This window comes from Salmo salar, chromosome 03 (assembly GCF_965601325.2).
Source record: "Salmo salar chromosome 03, fSalSal1, whole genome shotgun sequence".
NCBI lineage: Eukaryota > Metazoa > Chordata > Actinopteri > Salmoniformes > Salmonidae > Salmo > Salmo salar.
The window spans coordinates 25,839,976-25,857,188 of NC_138293.1; the positions used below are offsets into that span (position 1 = coordinate 25,839,976).

The 17,213-nt window shown below is 46.0% G+C and overlaps 1 protein-coding gene across 9 annotated transcripts in view; it reads right to left on the reverse strand.

Moving 5' to 3' along the window:
- Positions 1 to 2,365: 2,365 nt before the first annotated feature.
- The window catches only part of LOC106599374 (E3 ubiquitin-protein ligase RNF220), a 192,004-nt gene continuing 177,156 nt past the window's right edge, over positions 2,366 to 17,213 (reverse strand). For all 9 annotated transcript variants that reach the window (XM_014190580.3, XM_014190578.3, XM_014190577.3 and 6 more), the window contains 3 exons: positions 14,355 to 14,463; positions 11,975 to 12,049; positions 2,366 to 5,326 (listed from right to left, as the gene is read on the reverse strand). In XM_014190580.3, coding sequence (XP_014046055.1) covers positions 5,255 to 5,326; positions 11,975 to 12,049; positions 14,355 to 14,463 — 256 coding nt within the window. In that variant the 3' untranslated portion in view covers positions 2,366 to 5,254. The remainder of the gene's footprint in view (positions 5,327 to 11,974; positions 12,050 to 14,354; positions 14,464 to 17,213) is intronic.

The following is a 17,213-nucleotide window of genomic DNA, read 5'->3' on the forward strand; positions in this document are numbered from 1 at the left end:
AATCTGGCCTCCTGCCCCCAAAACCCTCAGCCCCCACCTCCAGCCTAGCGGTCACTCCTTCTCCACTTTGACCCCCACACACTTCACACTCAGGGGGTGTTAAGGGTGTTTTTAGCCACTGGTCAAACCTAATCTGATTGACCCCATCCTGTCCTCTCCTTGCTTGTTGGGGTAAGATTGAGTGTTGATTTCTCATGGTCTTAGACTGACCATACCTCAGATTGCTATATACAGGCCCTTAGCCAGTCAGTCAACCTCTATCTGGGCAAGGCCCCAGTCATAAAACCCATGAGGAAAGAAGACTCAGGCTCACTGTTGGGTTGGGAAACACCTACAACCTACCAGGCAAGGTCCCAAATGGCACTGACCCTGTTCGCTATATAGTCTACTATATAGCCCATAGGGCTCTGGTCAAAAGTAGTGCACTATATAGGGAATAGGCTACCATTTAGATGCAAAAACCCTGACTTTGGGGCTCCATCCTTGGGAGCTTCCAGAACCTTCAGCAGGAGTACGAGGTGAAGTTCCACAGGAAGTTTTTTGGAACCCCTGCCTCCTTTCCAATTTATTTATCACTAGTTCATTAGCATCTGATAACACTTACATGAATTTTAGGGATTGTTTAGCTTTTTTCTGGATGTGCCTTTATTTATCTCGGCATCGGAAAGGCAATATGTGTTGAATTCAAGGTTTGGCCATGGATCTAAGCGGCGGCAAGGGGAAAAATTACTTTCAGTGATCATCTTGTAGTAATTTTACCAAATTACTGTAACAGGTTTCTGCTGAATGGGCAGTGTTCCTTGGCTGGATTGTTCTAGTTATGTTAACAAGCACACACACTTTCCCTTGCCTCAGCCTGCCTGCCTGCCACACCATCTGGAGAGCACCCATAATTAGGGGGTTTGGGAGTTAGAAACACTTCAGAGTTAGTGGACACCTTTTGCCTCTAGATGGCAACGGAGGCTGCTATTTCCAGCAAAGTCTAATTTTGAATAACTTGATTCTAGAGGAATTGCTAATCATTGGCTTGGCTGTTGGGAAATATGGACATTCTGATCACTCACCATGTCATATGAAACGTTCTTCTGGTTTAACTATACTGAACAAAAATATAAAGGCAACATGTAAAGTGTTGGTCCCATGTTTCATGAGCTGAAATAAAAGATTCCAGAATTTTCCATACCCACAAAAAGCTTATTTCTCTCAAATTTTGTGCACAAATTTGTTCACATCCCTGTTAGTGAGCATTTCTTCTTTGCCAAGATAATCCATTCACCTGACAGGTGTGGCATATCAAGAAGCTGATTAAACAGCATGATCATTACACAGGTGCACCTTGTGCTGGGGACAACAAAAGGCCACTCTACAATGTGCAGTTTTGTCACACAACACATTGCCACAGATGTCTGAAGTTTTGAGGTAGTGTGCAATTGGCATGTTGACGGCAGGAATGTCCACCAGAGCTGTTGCCAGATAATTGTATGTTTATTTCTCTTCTATAAACCACCGCCAACATCGTTTTAGAGAATTTGGCAGCATGTCCAACTGCCCTTATAACTGCAGACCACGTTTATGCCATCGTGTGGGCGAGCAGTTTGATGTCAATGTTGTGAACAGAGTGCCCCATGGTGGTGGTGGGGTGATGGTATGGGCAGGCATAAGCTGCAGACAATGTACACAATTGCATTTTATCGATCGCAATTTGAATGCACAGATACCGTGACGAGATCCTGAGGCCCATTGTCCTGCCATTCATCCGCCACCATCACATCATGTTTCAGCATGATAATGTACAGCTCCATGTTGCAATGATCTGCACACAATTCCTGGAAGCTGAAAATGACCCAGTTCTTCCATGGCCTGCATACTCACCAGACATGTCACCCTTTGAGCATGTTTGGGATGCTCTAGATCGACATGTATGACGTCTTCCAGTTCCCGCCAATATCCAGAAATTCACACAGCCATTGAAGAGGAGTGGGACATTCCACAGGCCACAATCAACAGCCTGATCAACTCTATGCGAAGGAGACATGTCACGCTGGATGAGGCAAACGGTCACACCAGATAGCGACTGGTTTTCTGATCCACGCCCCTAGCTTTTCTTGAAGGTATCTGTGACCAAACGGATGTATATCTGTATTACCAGTCATGTGAAATCCGTAGATTAGGGCCTAATTTATTTATTTCAATTAACTGGATTTCCTTAAGTGAACTATAACTCAGTAAAATCTTTGAAATTGTTGCCGGTTGTGTTTAGATTTTTGTTCAGTATAGATGTTAATGTTAATTCATATTCAGGACCTAAAGAGAGTAATGAGCAACGAGTACAGTGAGTGATGAGATCTGTGAAGAGGCGTCACACTTCTGATTTACAATCATTTAATTCATGTGAAATGTAGTTTACAAACGGGAAAGACACGTACCATTTTCAAGAATATACAAGACACAAATGATTTAACACAATCATCTTGTGCAATTTGTCATCTTTGGGGCAGGTTGAAATAAATCTCCAGTTGAAGGAACCACAAAGTGAGAGAAGAGCTTAACCCTTAACAGTGTTGTGAAGCAGATTCACACAGTAAAGCTCAAACATCCTATCACAGGTTCAAAGGTGCCCCACACATACTGTTGCACAGCTCTAAGTGTTCATTTGCCTACGCATGGTTACCTGTACACGTGACTACAAAGTGAAACTAGAACACAAACCTATACACACACACACACACGTACTGTATGAATGAACAGAGGTATTGTGGGAAAAACAATCTGTGTAACAATGTGGAATTGTTCTACAGATCCTTTGAAGTTCTACGAGCCTGTGATCATCCCTTCTAACAGGTTGCTCCAGAACATTCCTTTTACAGGAACAATAATACTTTACTAAAAGATGTTGTATACTGCTTTTAATGAAAACAAATCTGCTGTATGTCTACATTGCAGCCATCCCTGACTCAAATAATCCTTGTAAAATAGCATCTAAATCCACAATGTAGGGAGATGATCAAAGACAATCTTAGACCTAAACAAAAAAAACACTAAACTGGAGACAGTTCTGAAAAGGCTAGTCCATGAAGAAAATGGATGTGAATGGAAACCAGAAGGTCTGGACTGAAATAAATATCCAACGCTTTGTATGTGATTAAAGCCGTCATCTATTGTTCCCCTTCACTAAAAATGTAACATTTCTGTTCTGTACATGTGTTAATATACAGGGGTTAAAGCAACAAAATAACCCCATGACTGAAACTTCAGTCGATCTCAGATCGACTGTCTGGGGCCAATTAACCTCCCCTTTCATGTAAGAAAGTCATGACCATCATGCATTTAGGAAAAGAGGATAATTTCAGAGTTTGACCAATTCCAGTCCTTTTCATTATTGGAGAAACAAAACACAAAGAAAAAAAGAATCCATGATGGAAATCCGTCCCAGTGACAGGGAATTTAACCCTGTAATATATCTGTTGGGTTTCTGTTGGGGGTTTGAATTCAGTCATAAACCTTTCAATTCTTTCTTTTTTGTCAGCTTACATCAATACAGACATCACAGGATACATTGTTTTACAACTACAAAGCACATCACCTTGCTGTGGGGAAGTGTTCAGTAACTGGGCTTGGGCAGTCAGAGTGGGCTGGGACAACATGTCGGCCCACTGCTCCTTCCCTCACAGATGGGAAGGACCTGTCTTGACGAGTTGCCAGGTTGGAAGCCTGGCTGGGTCGCACAATGGAAGCAACACTCAAAAACACATTTCTGGAGAAGCATCTTATGAGGCTTTACCAGAGTGGAGGCCAAAACCGAAAACCTAAGTGATCAGTAAAGTGATATAATCAACAGGTAGGCTGGTCAACTGAGGACAAGCAGCGGAGGGAGGTTAACTCAACTGTGTTGCCGGTTGTGATTTAGAAAACAGCTGTTCATTTGACCAGCGTTGCAGTTATGTAACAATTTAAAGCCATCATCTCCCCTCGTCTAGGGTTAGAGCGATGTGAAGCTTTTCCGTTAAAACATAAAATCAAAAAACATATACTCCTCGCTTTAGGTTTAAAACTTCGACAGCTTTTACTGTATAGTTGAAGAAAAAATGTACACCATCTAAACCTTTCATTTCTAGTTGAGTAGTTTATTATTATTATTGTGACTTAAATCTATTCCTGTACAATGAAATACAACTTCAACCTCAAAACGACAACATCGGTTGAAAAAATACAGAGGGCTTTCTTTTTCACATTGATTAAACATCACTCCCTACCCTTCCTCAAAACTCTACCTAAAAACTGGACTTTATTAATATATACTTTTGTGAGTTTGTGTGTGTTTGTGAGTGTGTGTGTGTGTGTGTGCGTGTGTGCGCATGTATGAATGTGTGTAAGCATGTGTGCACATATGTATACAAGTGTAAGCTCTATGTCATTTACACACAACACTGTAAACTAACATACACTATTATACATGTGCTTGCACTGATTCTTGGAATTTGGTTGACTTCACGATTTAACACCACAAAAGAAGAAGGGAAAAAAGAGGCTGAAAAGAAGAGGATCCTCTGGATGTTCTGAGGTTGTCAGTTTGGTAGAAAGCTCAGAGTTTATCGTTTTCCTTTCCCCCCTTACCAGGCCTTCAAGCAGGGTGTGACGACAGGCGGCCAGCTCAATATCTAGCTTGGCTGTCCTGATGGCTTGAACCAAGATGGGTTTTCTACACACAGCGAGCAGTGATGGTGGGGGGGGTTACAACACCACCTCCTCCCACCTGAACACACCTTTCAGCATGGTGAGACGATAGTGAGGCAAGCAAGGGAGGAGGGCTCCATGAGTAACACAACAGTGTAAAGCTGGGTTGCCTGAGAGCTAAAGGATGAAGACACACAGAAGCAGAAGTGTGAGCCAGGGTGGAGGGGATTTGACTGTGGAGTGGACCACTCAACACTAGAGGGCAGGCAGGTGGGTGGAGGAGCGAGTGAGGGGTGGTTGGTTTATTTGTCATTCTATGAACACTCAGACATAATGGGCAACTGGGTTCGGTTCTGTTCGCAACTGGGTTCGGTTCTGTTCCCAACCGGGTTGGTTGATCAATCAGTCAGTCCTCCCCTGATCGGAAGAGTCAATCAAGACATCAGTCTTGTCTCTTTAAGCTATGAGGGGGGGCTTCACAAACCCCAAAACACAAACGGTGAGAACAAATGGAAATAAAAAGAGAACATGGGGGGGGGGGGTTGAAGGGGGAGGCCAGTCAGGGCAGGCGTAGTCTTCTTCACAAGTAGACGCGCCTTAGATCTCCTGGCGACGTGATGGTGTTGCATTGTGGGCACAGTTTCTTATTTCCCTGTGGGAGAGAAAGAGAGAAAAAGGTCATTGTTTAGGTCACAATATGAGCAGTTAAAGGTTTGAGTAAAACAGAGAATGCTTGTCAAACAACCCTGGTGAAATGCGGTACTTAAACTGACTGACAGTACAGAAATAGTCCTGTAATAGATCAAAACAACCACATCAGTACAGAACAGGTATAAAAGCACATAAAAGAGTAGCTAACCAAACTAGACTGGCATGCAGCCCACATCCAGCCACAGTGTAGAGACCTATGCATGCATCCGCCAGTTAGACAGACGGCCTATAGTGGAGCACGTGAATCATCAAAGCCTGCTCATCATCCTGTCCCAGGACTCCTGCTCTGTTCTGTTCTGCTCTCTGCCACTTTGAATCACTGCCATCTCCTATAAAGCCGTGTTGTGTGGGTGTAATTAAAAGGCAGCGGGTGCAGAAGCTGAGAACAGGGCAAGGTAAGCTGTGTGGTCTCCTCGCACTGTGCCAAAATAGGCGGTGGTGGTGGTTAGAGAATGGTGGAAACCTGGTAAACAAGATTTACTGGTATTTACCGTCCAAAACCACTCCATTTTCCCGGGACAAATAACTGCAAGAAACCGGTAAATTATAATAAATGATTTATATGAACAGCATGGCGTGAAATGGAACTGTTAAATTATATGCGCTGTCTAAATCTGGATCTCAATATGGAGCCCAGTTCACAATGCATGTAGACCTACAGTATCATCTCATCATGGTAACTGCTTTTCTTGTGACAGCTAGGCCTATGATACAGTAATATAAAGATCAAATGAGGGTATAATTTACTCATCTCTATCTGTCTTTCTGGGGCCACCTTGTTTTTTTTAACAAGGCACACCTGTTAATTGAAATGCATTCCAGGTGACTACCTCATGATGCTGGTTGAGAGAATGCCAAGAATGTGAAAAGCTGTCAAGGCAAAGGGTGGCTACTTTGAAGAACCTCAAATATAAAATATATTTTGATTGGTTTAAACTTTTTTGGTTACTACTGGATTCCATATGTGTAATTTCATAGTTTTGATGTCCTCACTATTATTCTACAATGTAGAAAATAGTCAAAATAAAGAAAAACCCTGGAATGAGTATGTCTCCCCAAACCTTTGACTGGTACTGTATGTGTCAGCCTACTAATTATACAAATAGGCCCTATTATATTTCAAAATTAAAATCAAATTCGCTAGCCTATACTTGTAACTTTGTAGGCCGCATTTGCTGCACCAGAATCACGTTCTCTGCTTTATCATGGCTTGAACGATATGCGTAAATCCAGTCCATACAGTACAGTAATACAGTTCACACTCAAAAAGATTAGCCTACTGGAGCTAGTTTCATCTATTTACGCTAGAGCGCATATAGCTAGCTACACCTATAGGCTGTTATGTTTTTCTGTTGTGGGTAATGTGCAGTAGCCTATCATATATGTATTGGATAACGGCACAATCATTTGGACTTTTTGGGGCTTTTTTTTTCTTCAAGCTGATCAAAGCTCTAATCAAATCCATACATATTAATATGCTTTATAATGCTTTTGAATGACACTTCCGGTTTTTGGCAGTAAACTGAAAAGTGATTAATTCTCACGGATGGAACGTTTGTACCGGGAATATATTCAACCCAAGTGGTGGTGCCCTGGGTGGGTGGGGGAGAGAGTCGGGTGTGGGCGTCTGCCGCGGCAGGAGGGAGGGCTGCTACGCAACCTAACAATATGCAAAGTGTCGAGCATAGTCTCTACCTGAACACTCACCCTGCATCAGCCCTGGTTTCAAATATCATTTTCTTTAAAATGCTTTGAGAGTTTGATTGAGCCTGTCAAATTTCATCTAGCTGAATCTCTCACCCTGTAAGGGCTGACACCAGCTCAAACACAAAAGACATGTTGACTACCTGCTGTCACTGAAGTCTCACGGGTCTCCTGTCACTGACCCATTAACAGGAAAGAGGGGTACGGGGAACATTACTGGAACCACACTGATGTGTGAGGAAGAGGTGTAGCCTACTACCTGTGTGTGTGCTCCGAGCATGAGTTAACTTCCAGCACGCTGGGACCTGTGTATGTAGACTCTGACAGCTACTAGCTGACTGACCTGAGATCTATCTGGAATGAACCCAGGTGATCTAGACCGACCTGAGATCTATCTGGAATGAACCCAGGTGATCTAGACTGACCTGAGATCTATCTGGAATGAACCCAGGTGATCTAGACTGACCTGAGATCTATCTGGAATGAACCCAGGTGATCTAGACTGACCTGAGATCTATCTGGAATGAACCCAGGTGATCTAGACTGACCTGAGATCTATCTGGAATGAACCCAGGTGATCTAGACTGACCTGAGATCTATCTGGAATGAACCCAGGTGATCTAGACTGACCTGAGATCTATCTGGAATGAACCCAGGTGATCTAGACTGACCTGAGATCTATCTGGAATGAACCCAGGTGATCTAGACTGACCTGAGATCTATCTGGAATGATCCCAGGTGATCTAGACTGACCTGAGATCTATCTGGAATGAACCCAGGTGATCTAGACCGACCTGAGATCTATCTGGAATGAACCCAGGTGATCTAGACCGACCTGAGATCTATCTGGAATGAACCCAGGTGATCTAGACCGACCTGAGATCTATCTGGAATGAACCCAGGTGATCTAGACCGACCTGAGATCTATCTGGAATGAACCCAGGTGATCTAGACCGACCTGAGATCTATCTGGAATGAACCCAGGTGATCTAGACCGACCTGAGATCTATCTGGAATGAACCCAGGTGATCTAGACTGACCTGAGATCTATCTGGAATGAACCCAGGTGATCTAGACCGACCTGAGATCTATCTGGAATGAACCCAGGTGATCTAGACTGACCTGAGATCTATCTGGAATGAACCCAGGTGATCTAGACCGACCTGAGATCTATCTGGAATGAACCCAGGTGATCTAGACCGACCTGAGATCTATCTGGAATGAACCCAGGTGATCTAGACCGACCTGAGATCTATCTGGAATGAACCCAGGTGATCTAGACTGACCTGAGATCTATCTGGAATGAATGCAGAGGGCAAATCGTGGGAGTTACTGGACTAGGGGGCCGAGTTCATACACTGAGCCCTGACACACTCGTGGAGGGCTGGGTTTGCCCTGTGTGTGTAAGTACACAGCGTTACAGCTTTCATCGAGACAAGGGAGCATTCAGCTGTTGGCAAACAGTGGAATCTCCATGCTGCCAGAACCAGGAGTCAGGGGGCCTGGTCAACTCTCTCCCCCCCAGAGTCAGGGGGCCTGGTCAACTCTCTCCCCCCCAGAGTCAGGGGGCCTGGTCAACTCTCTCCCCCCCAGAGTCAGGGGGCCTGGTCAACTCTCTCCCCCCCCCAGAGTCAGGGGGCCTGGTCAACTCTCTCCCCCCCCCAGAGTCAGGGGGCCTGGTCAACTCTCTCCCCCCCCAGAGTCAGGGGGCCTGGTCAACTCTCTCCCCCCCAGAGTCAGGGGGCCTGGTCAACTCTCTCCCCCCCAGAGTCAGGGGGCCTGGTCAACTCTCTCCCCCCCAGAGTCAGGGGGCCTGGTCAACTCTCTCCCCCCCAGAGTCAGGGGGCCTGGTCAACTCTCTCCCCCCCAAAGTCAGGGGGCCTGGTCAACTCTCTCCCCCCCAGAGTCAGGGGGCCTGGTCAACTCTCTCCCCCCCAGAGTCAGGGGGCCTGGTCAACTCTCTCCCCCCCAGAGTCAGGGGGCCTGGTCAACTCTCTCCCCCCCAGAGTCAGGGGGCCTGGTCAACTCTCTCCCCCCCAGAGTCAGGGGGCCTGGTCAACTCTCTCCCCCCCAGAGTCAGGGGGCCTGGTCAACTCTCTCCCCCAGAGTCAGGGGGCCTGGTCAACTCTCTCCCCCAGAGTCAGGGGGCCTGGTCAACTCTCTCCCCCAGAGTCAGGGGGCCTGGTCAACTCTCTCCCCCAGAGTCAGGGGGCCTGGTCAACTCTCTCCCCCAGAGTCAGGGGGCCTGGTCAACTCTCTCACCCAGAGTCAGGGGGCCTGGTCAACTCTCTCACCTAGAGTCAGGGGGCCTGGTCAACTCTCCCACCCAGAGTCAGGGGGCCTGGTCAACTCTCCCACCCAGAGTCAGGGGGCCTGGTCAACTCTCCCACCCAGAGTCAGGGGGCCTGGTCAACTCTCCCACCCAGAGTCAGGGGGCCTGGTCAACTCTCCCACCCAGAGTCAGGGGGCCTGGACAACTCTCCCACCTAGAGTCAGGGGGCCTGGACAACTCTCCCACCTAGAGTCAGGGGGCAGCTGGGGGGCCCGGGTAGCCCTGGACAGCTCTCTCCCCCAGGTGCAAAGAGGATTTGTGGCTCCCAACAGGTCTGCTCATGTATAGACCAAAGATGACCAGGCTAAGGAGAGGGGCGGAGGGGCCTTGAGTGGAGTAACAGTAACATGCACTCAGAGAAACTGTTAGGGAGTCTTGGACCAAGCCCAAACTGATAAGCTCTCTTGTTATGTCTTAACAGCCTTCAGGTTCATTTCAAAAGTGAATAAAGATCGCTCTGAACTTAAATTAGTGCCTAACCACCTTGCAGACAGACAGACGAGCTACCATACCGTATTGTCTTTGTATATTGTTGTACACCTCACCCAGACTGCTTGAATTTCCACTAAGAACCCCCCCCTCCTCCACCCTGGCTCCAATGAGAACCAGGTTCTCCATCTCTCCCCTCTTTACACAAAGAAATGACGGCCTTTCTTGCATTTCTTCATATAAAATAAAGGAGTTACCTGATCTTAATGAGCCTGGTGTACGGTGTGGGCTTCTCACATTGCACGCCAGCTGCTGCGCTCTATTAAATCCCCCCAAAAATGCCCGACGGTAACTAGATTACATGCATTTACTTTGATCAAGACGCGGGGAGCCCTGCCGCGCAGCGCTTTTATTGCTGTCTTCGGGCAACATTTTAATACCCACATTAGGAACAAGCTGCTGCAGCAGGCACACATTTCTTAACCAACCCTCCGTGTTCCCCTTCCTCCACCGCCTTTGTCTTTCACACACAGGGCATTGTGAGAATAAAAAAAACACAGCAGCGTATTTAATATATTGTATATTGGAGAAGGAGAGAGGCGGGCTAAACTGTGGCTGGGAAGCATTTTCTTATGAATTGCTTCCGTGTGTAGAAGCAAAACGTGTTAGTGGACAACGCCAGCCGTTTCCCTGGTGAGAGAGAGAGCAGCTAAAAACAGGAGAGGAGGAGAGAGCAGAGGGGGTAGTGCATCAGGGACAACAAATGCTCCCCAAAACAAAGGCTACAGCAGTGGTCCTGGAGGCTTCTCTGCCTGGCTGGGCATACCGTACTGGGCCCGCTTTCCCAAGAGCATCTTAAGGCTAAGTTCATCGTCAGAACCTTCGTAGGGACATCGTTAAATCTCTGAGCGGTTTTCCAAAACCACCGTTATTAAAGTTGTAGTTGAAACCGCTGGTTATTTAGCGCCTGGCCCAGACCTGTTCAGAACAGCTCAGTGTGTTTTTAGATGCCTTTCACTCTTCCACGTTACTTTATACACAGAACATCTCCACTAAACATAGAATCAAGCTGTTTACTTTCTCTCTGGAACTGCCGATGACTTGGAAACGAAGTTGACTACAAATACAACGTTGCCAATGTCTTTCCAATTGAGCAAGCGAAGGATAAAAAGATGAAAACCGGCTACATAGGCCTTTATATTTCAAATCATATTGAAATAAATGTCATGTTCAGACAATTTGAGTTTTTTGTAGGCTAAACTGTCTTGAACTTGCTTCAATATATTTCAATATGTGCAATGTGCCAAATGAATCTGATTTAGTGCACTATTATAGGGTAAGCATTAGAATAAGCCACCTGACTATTTGCAGCTGTAGGTGATAATATCTCTAGGAGCTGATCCATCATCAGTACTGTGAAATAATTCTAATGTTAAGGTAAGATTTGAATGGAGAAAGCTGATCTGAGAGCTGCGCTCCCTTTCTTTCGATCCCAACAGTATCAACTCTTGCTCCACCGACGCACTTAGCAACCGTTCTCTCTGCATGGTGTTTTGGGAAACTCATGTTACATCTTCAGCAGTTGTAGGAAAGATGCATCGTTAAAAAACACTCGCAAGCCTAAGCTCCACTGCTATTGGGAAACCGGGCACTGCACAATAAAAGGTTGAGGAGACCTGCCCAGGGGTTGAGGGGTTAGGTGGGACTCACTACTGTGTTTGTAAAGAGAGTAGAGAAGGAGAGGTACCTACACTGTTCCTACACACCTGTGGTCAGATGCAGCACAATTGTCTATTGTCATTATGCAAAGCTTCCACTGGATAATCACTGACCAACAGCTACATTTGAAAAAAAGCATAACAAAACAAACATACTCAAGAGTGTGTGCAAGTGTGTGTAGACCTAGGGGGATACAATTCAGATGAAACAAGTAGACCTCTTTATTTCAGAGGACCATCTTGTGTTACCATGTCCCTGTTGGAATGTACCACAGAGAGAGAGAGAGAGGGAGGAAGGGAGTTCAGTCACTATGAAACCAGTGGCTGTAATGTGATGAAGTAGTGTTGCCATGCAACAGCAGTGTTGTGATGTGTTGTGGAGGCTGGGTTGGCATTGGGTTCTCACCAGAGTCCTGAGCCAGCATTCCTCACAGTGGACGTGCCAGCACTGGATGGAGGTGAGGGGCATCGTGTACGAGTCCTGCCACATGGGGGGGAGAGCGAAAGAGAGAACATTAATATAAGAGGTTAAAGGGGAACTGTGTGGACTGACACCAATAGACAAACGCTGGTCGCAGGCACACACGGTACAACACTGGACACGCCCTGACGAACGACGCCACCAAACCAAAGCACAGGCATGGAAGAGGGGGGTGGCCAGCCCAGCCGGGTGAGCGGGCAGGCAGGCAGAGGGGCGAGGGAGGGTGGGTGGGAAGGGAGCACAGAGAGCCTTACCCTCCGGAGCGGGAGCAGCCGTTTAATCCCGCCGCCGGCCATAACGTAGCCTCTATACAAACAGTAAATGCTGAGCGGGGGGAGGGGCTTTGAACAGCTCTCAGCAACCCGCCTCTCATTGGGCGCTGTTACCGCGAGGGCCCGCCCCGATTGGCCCAGATTCTTGTCTTCAGCCCTGTCTGTTTGGAATCTCTTCCTCTGTAGGGAAGTACAGAGGGGGCACCGCTGAGCACTAGAATGTGGCGGACTACAAAGCATGGAAAGAAACAGGTACGGACGGACTGGACACCGACACATGCATTCACACACAACCTGGGCGGCACTAGGCACGGGAGAGAAAGACCCACCAAAGTTTCTGTTGCAGCTCGTGTGATGTGTTTGAGACTTGTAGCAGGCTCTGAGCAAAATAATCAGCACCATGTACCATGTCCAACACATGTCATAGATTATCATTTTACAAGCCAGAACGTTGTTTCTATGAAATGCATTGAAACAGAACAGGGAACACTGAACGTGAAGATGATGTGATGTGAAATCCAATGCATCCATTTAGTGCCCAGTTCCTTAAAGCAACAGCAGGTGGTGGTAGAGATCCACTGATAAGGACCCTGCTGACTCAGTCTGCCTGAATGGTTCTTTAACAAGTGTTCAGAGAACACAAACAGATTGCAAAACAAACTCCTGTAGAGAAAGATATTCAACTCTACTGCCTTACAAGCACACGCCATTTTGTCTTTCAAAATGAGTGATGTGTTAGCAGTCAAATATGACTCTTCACCACCTTGGCTGGTGGGTTAGACTTTCAGGTTATTGCAGAGGCTATTTCCTCACCCATCTTAAAAAAAAGAAAATCAAAATCCCGTCAACAAGCAGCCGTGTCCGTCAGAGCAGAAGAGGAAAAGCGTCTTCACTCCTCAGCCTGGCTGGGTGAGATTTGTGACGGGAGGAGACGACAGCAATGACAAATGAGCTTTACGATGGTCGCTGGAGGGCAGGAGTGATCAATATGCATCTCTTCCCCTCTCCGTCACCCCGGGGCTGGGACGACCTTTAGGAGGGACAGGCGTCAGTAATTGCTTGCTTTTCACAGAGTCAAGAGTCGTGGGGCCCGGGCCAGGGAGAAGGAGCTGCCAAAGCTGAGGAATCTGGCTTCTTCACTCTTCACTCATTGTCAAGGTGAGACTAGAAGATGGCGGGGTGGGGGTGTGTGTGGCTATGAGTGACAATGGAGGAAGTACAACCACAACACACTCTCACACTCAGGAAAGGGTTGCTCAGGTATGTGGTGTTGTGTTCTTAATCCATGTTGTCGGATTCTCTCACATAGACCAGGGGAGCGGATGGCCGAGCAGTCATTAGGGACAGTCATTAGGGACAGTCATTAGGGACAGTCATTAGGGACAGTCATTAGGGACAGTCATTAGGGACAGTCATTAGGGACAGGACAGAATCAAATCTTCAGGAACCGGATGCATTGATGGATGTCAAGTCACCGTGGTGACATCAATAACCAAAGACACAAGTTTGCTTATTGATCCCCACCAAATGATAATGAACCATCAGTTGAAATGGTCAGAAAACCCCTCAAAGCTGTAGGATGGTAATAAGCCATCCTGCAGCTGGGGATTCAGAGCTATATGACAGTTGGTGCAACAGAATCTCTCTGACACACACAATCAATCAGGTGGAGGAGAGATGGCTGACTTTCATGCCGTGCAGGAATCACTTCAACCACCAGACAATATGTCAATACAAAGCCCATGCCTGTAAACTGCAACGCTGCATCCTAAATGGTACCCCATATACCCTATGGGCCCTAGTCAAAACTAGTGCACTATATAGGGAATAGGGTGCCAATTAGGGCCCAAGTCAAAAGTAGTGCACTATATAGGGGATAAGGTGTCATTTGTGAGACACCCAAAGGTTGTTTAAGTAGTGGATGGGCAGGTTGCTTGGGTTCAAACACTCCGATATGGCAGACATGCTTAGAGACTGAGAGAAAAGCACACGGATGGACAGAGTGAAGGTAAAGGACTATGTTGGTTCCTTACCATGCAGATGAGACACTTATATCTGTCCCCTCGAAGGATCTGTTTCTCCAGTTCCCGGATACGAGCCTTTAGTGCTTCGAACGTGGTGGCTTTCGAGCCCTCTGTGATTCTGCAACAAACGGGAAGAGGCTTGGGTCAGGTCACAGTGACACTCAAAGAGAAAGAATCCTTACCATTACATCACGGAATCCCTTGTTTTGTCTCTATGGTAGCAGCAGTGCAGGAATCCAGAGGCCAAGGTATTTGTTGGCCATTTTAATACGGAATCACTCTTAATCTTCTTCCTCAGTCCCAGGATCTGATTGCTTTGAGAGTTATTTCTCGCTGACAAGCTTTTATTCAGTCCTTCCTTGTCAGGACACTGAGCTGTCTTTATACTGTACATGACACATCTCCATTTAACATCTGTCTATCGGTCTGTATCCTCCCAGGTCCTATCCCTACACTGACTGACCCAGGATGTACAGCTCCCTCCCCTCCTCACCTCTCAGGCCCTCCACTAAATATCCCCTGATTAATGCCCCTGCCTGGAGAATGTATGTTTAACACTGTCCTGCAGCATATGAACGAGCAATAACTAAGTCAATATGTCCGCCAGTGATTGGCCGGGACGCGGCGCTGGCCAGATGTTTATGGTGATCCGCTCATTTTCCAGCCAGATGGAGCGCTGATCTACAGTATTGATTTACCATTGGACCAGCTCTCAGCGGGAGACACACAGCAAGGCACAGCGCTCCCCGACTCTGATTACTGGCCAGTCGGAGGGCCCAGTGCCTTGGCTATCTATAGCTTCATTTATTATACTACTGGCCCTGTGTGGTTCTTCAATGAGGAGTGGATTGCCCTGAGGAACACAGACAGTACAGGAGTTGCGCTAGACTGACCACTGTCAACACAACGCAGTTCAACTTACCTAGCTCGTAAGCTACACTGAATAAAGCATTGTTTTTGTCTTTCTATTTAGATATACACACACCAATGCTGTTTTCTCATCGGAAGGTAGCATCATTTGAGTTAAGCTGAATGTGACTTCAAGAGCTTAAAATGTTCTTATGTCTGGTGTTAGTCCATTACAATCTACTTGGTGACTCGAGTCAACTTGAAACTCTTGTTTGACTGGACAGAGACCTTGGCCAAGGATAGCCAGAGAAAAGAGAGACCAGGCCAGTCATTCTCTCCTGTGACTCCAATCTGCAACACCATGGCCATAAAGCTTTAAAACCTCTTCTTATTAGCAGGGCGCTTGTAAAAAGGCATTTAGCCTTGATTAGCGTGCTTGCTTATAAAGAAGGCCCAGTAGCACTGTCCTCTGTAGCCTGGTGTTTTCCCTTTAACAGCATCATAAATCCCTGTGCTGGTTTACTCAACCAACACTGTCATTGGGCGGCACTGAGTAAAACTTTTCCCTATAAAAACCAACCCTCGTCTCCTCTCTCGCTCTCAGGCACGACGTGGTTTGACGATGAATATTAATTTAGCCGGTGATTTATAAGAAACCACATTCTAAAAGTTACTTAATTCCCTCGTGCAATAAAAGGGGGTTTTAATCTCTCTTTATGTAGAGGCCTGAGCCGTTGGAGCGATGGATGGCCAACAGAATGGGGGTTTTTGTGTGCCCCTAGTTTACTACACTCTAGGCAGAAGGGACTGGATGATCTCACTGGGATGAAAATAATCAACCATTTGATGATTGTATCAGGTGGGCCAACCCCAACCCAACCCCAGGCAGACAGGCCAGCTGAACATCAGGCATTAGCAAACTGGATTGTACCATCTATATACCACTTTCCCCATAAAGTGCCTCCAGAAAGTATTCACAGCCCTTCACTTTTTCCACATTTTGTTGTGTTGCAAAGTGGGATTCAAAGTGATTTCATTTAACTATTTTTTGTCCACATTCTACACAAAACTAATGTAAAAATGAAAGAAAAATGTTTAAAACATCCTAATGAAAAATAAAACATCTTCATTAGATAAGTATTTAACCCCCTGAGTCAATACATGTTAGAATCACCTTTGGCAGCGATTACAGCTGTGAGTCTTTCTGGGTAAGTCTAAGAGCTTTGCACACCTGGATTGTACAATATTTGCACAGGATTGTTGAAATTCTTCAAGCTCTGTCAAATCGGTTGTTGATCATTGCTAGACAGCCATTTTCACGTCTTGCCATAGAATTTAAGATGTTTTAAGTCAAAACTGTAACTAGGCCACTCAGGAACATTCAATGTAATCTTGGTAAGCAACTTCAGTATATATATATATGGCCTTGTATTTTAGGCTATTGTCCTGCTGAAATGTGAATTTGTCTCCTAGTGTCTGTTGGAAAGCAGACTGAACAAGGTTTTCCTCTACTATAATTTATAACACTGCAGTTCAAAAATCCATGTTAAGACAGCAGCTTAAAATATACCAAACAACCTTTGCTAAACCTGAAATTATTTCTAAAAGGTGAGTTAAGTTATTGGTTGAGGCATGTTATGCTAAGGGAAATACAAGTAAAGCAAACATTGTGGGCATAAAACAGGGCCGTGAATCAGGCCTGGGCTAAGGTTTGTGACCACAGTGGGACTCTGTAGTGGCCTTGAGTACACATACAATCTTACAAGACTTACAATGTAACCTGAAATACTACCTCATGCAAAGTTTCCCAGGCTGCTACACCGTCTCTGTAGCTGGGACACTACAGGTAGGGTTGGGCAGTATCCATATTTTCATATCGTTATACTGTTTCAGAACCATACTGGGGTATACGCTATTACCGGAAGTGCACACAAGGGGCGCTATTTTGTTGTTTTTGCTGCAACTAAAAAGTTTGATCTTGACATCTAGCCACTTAGCTAACAAGTTAGCAAGCCAAAT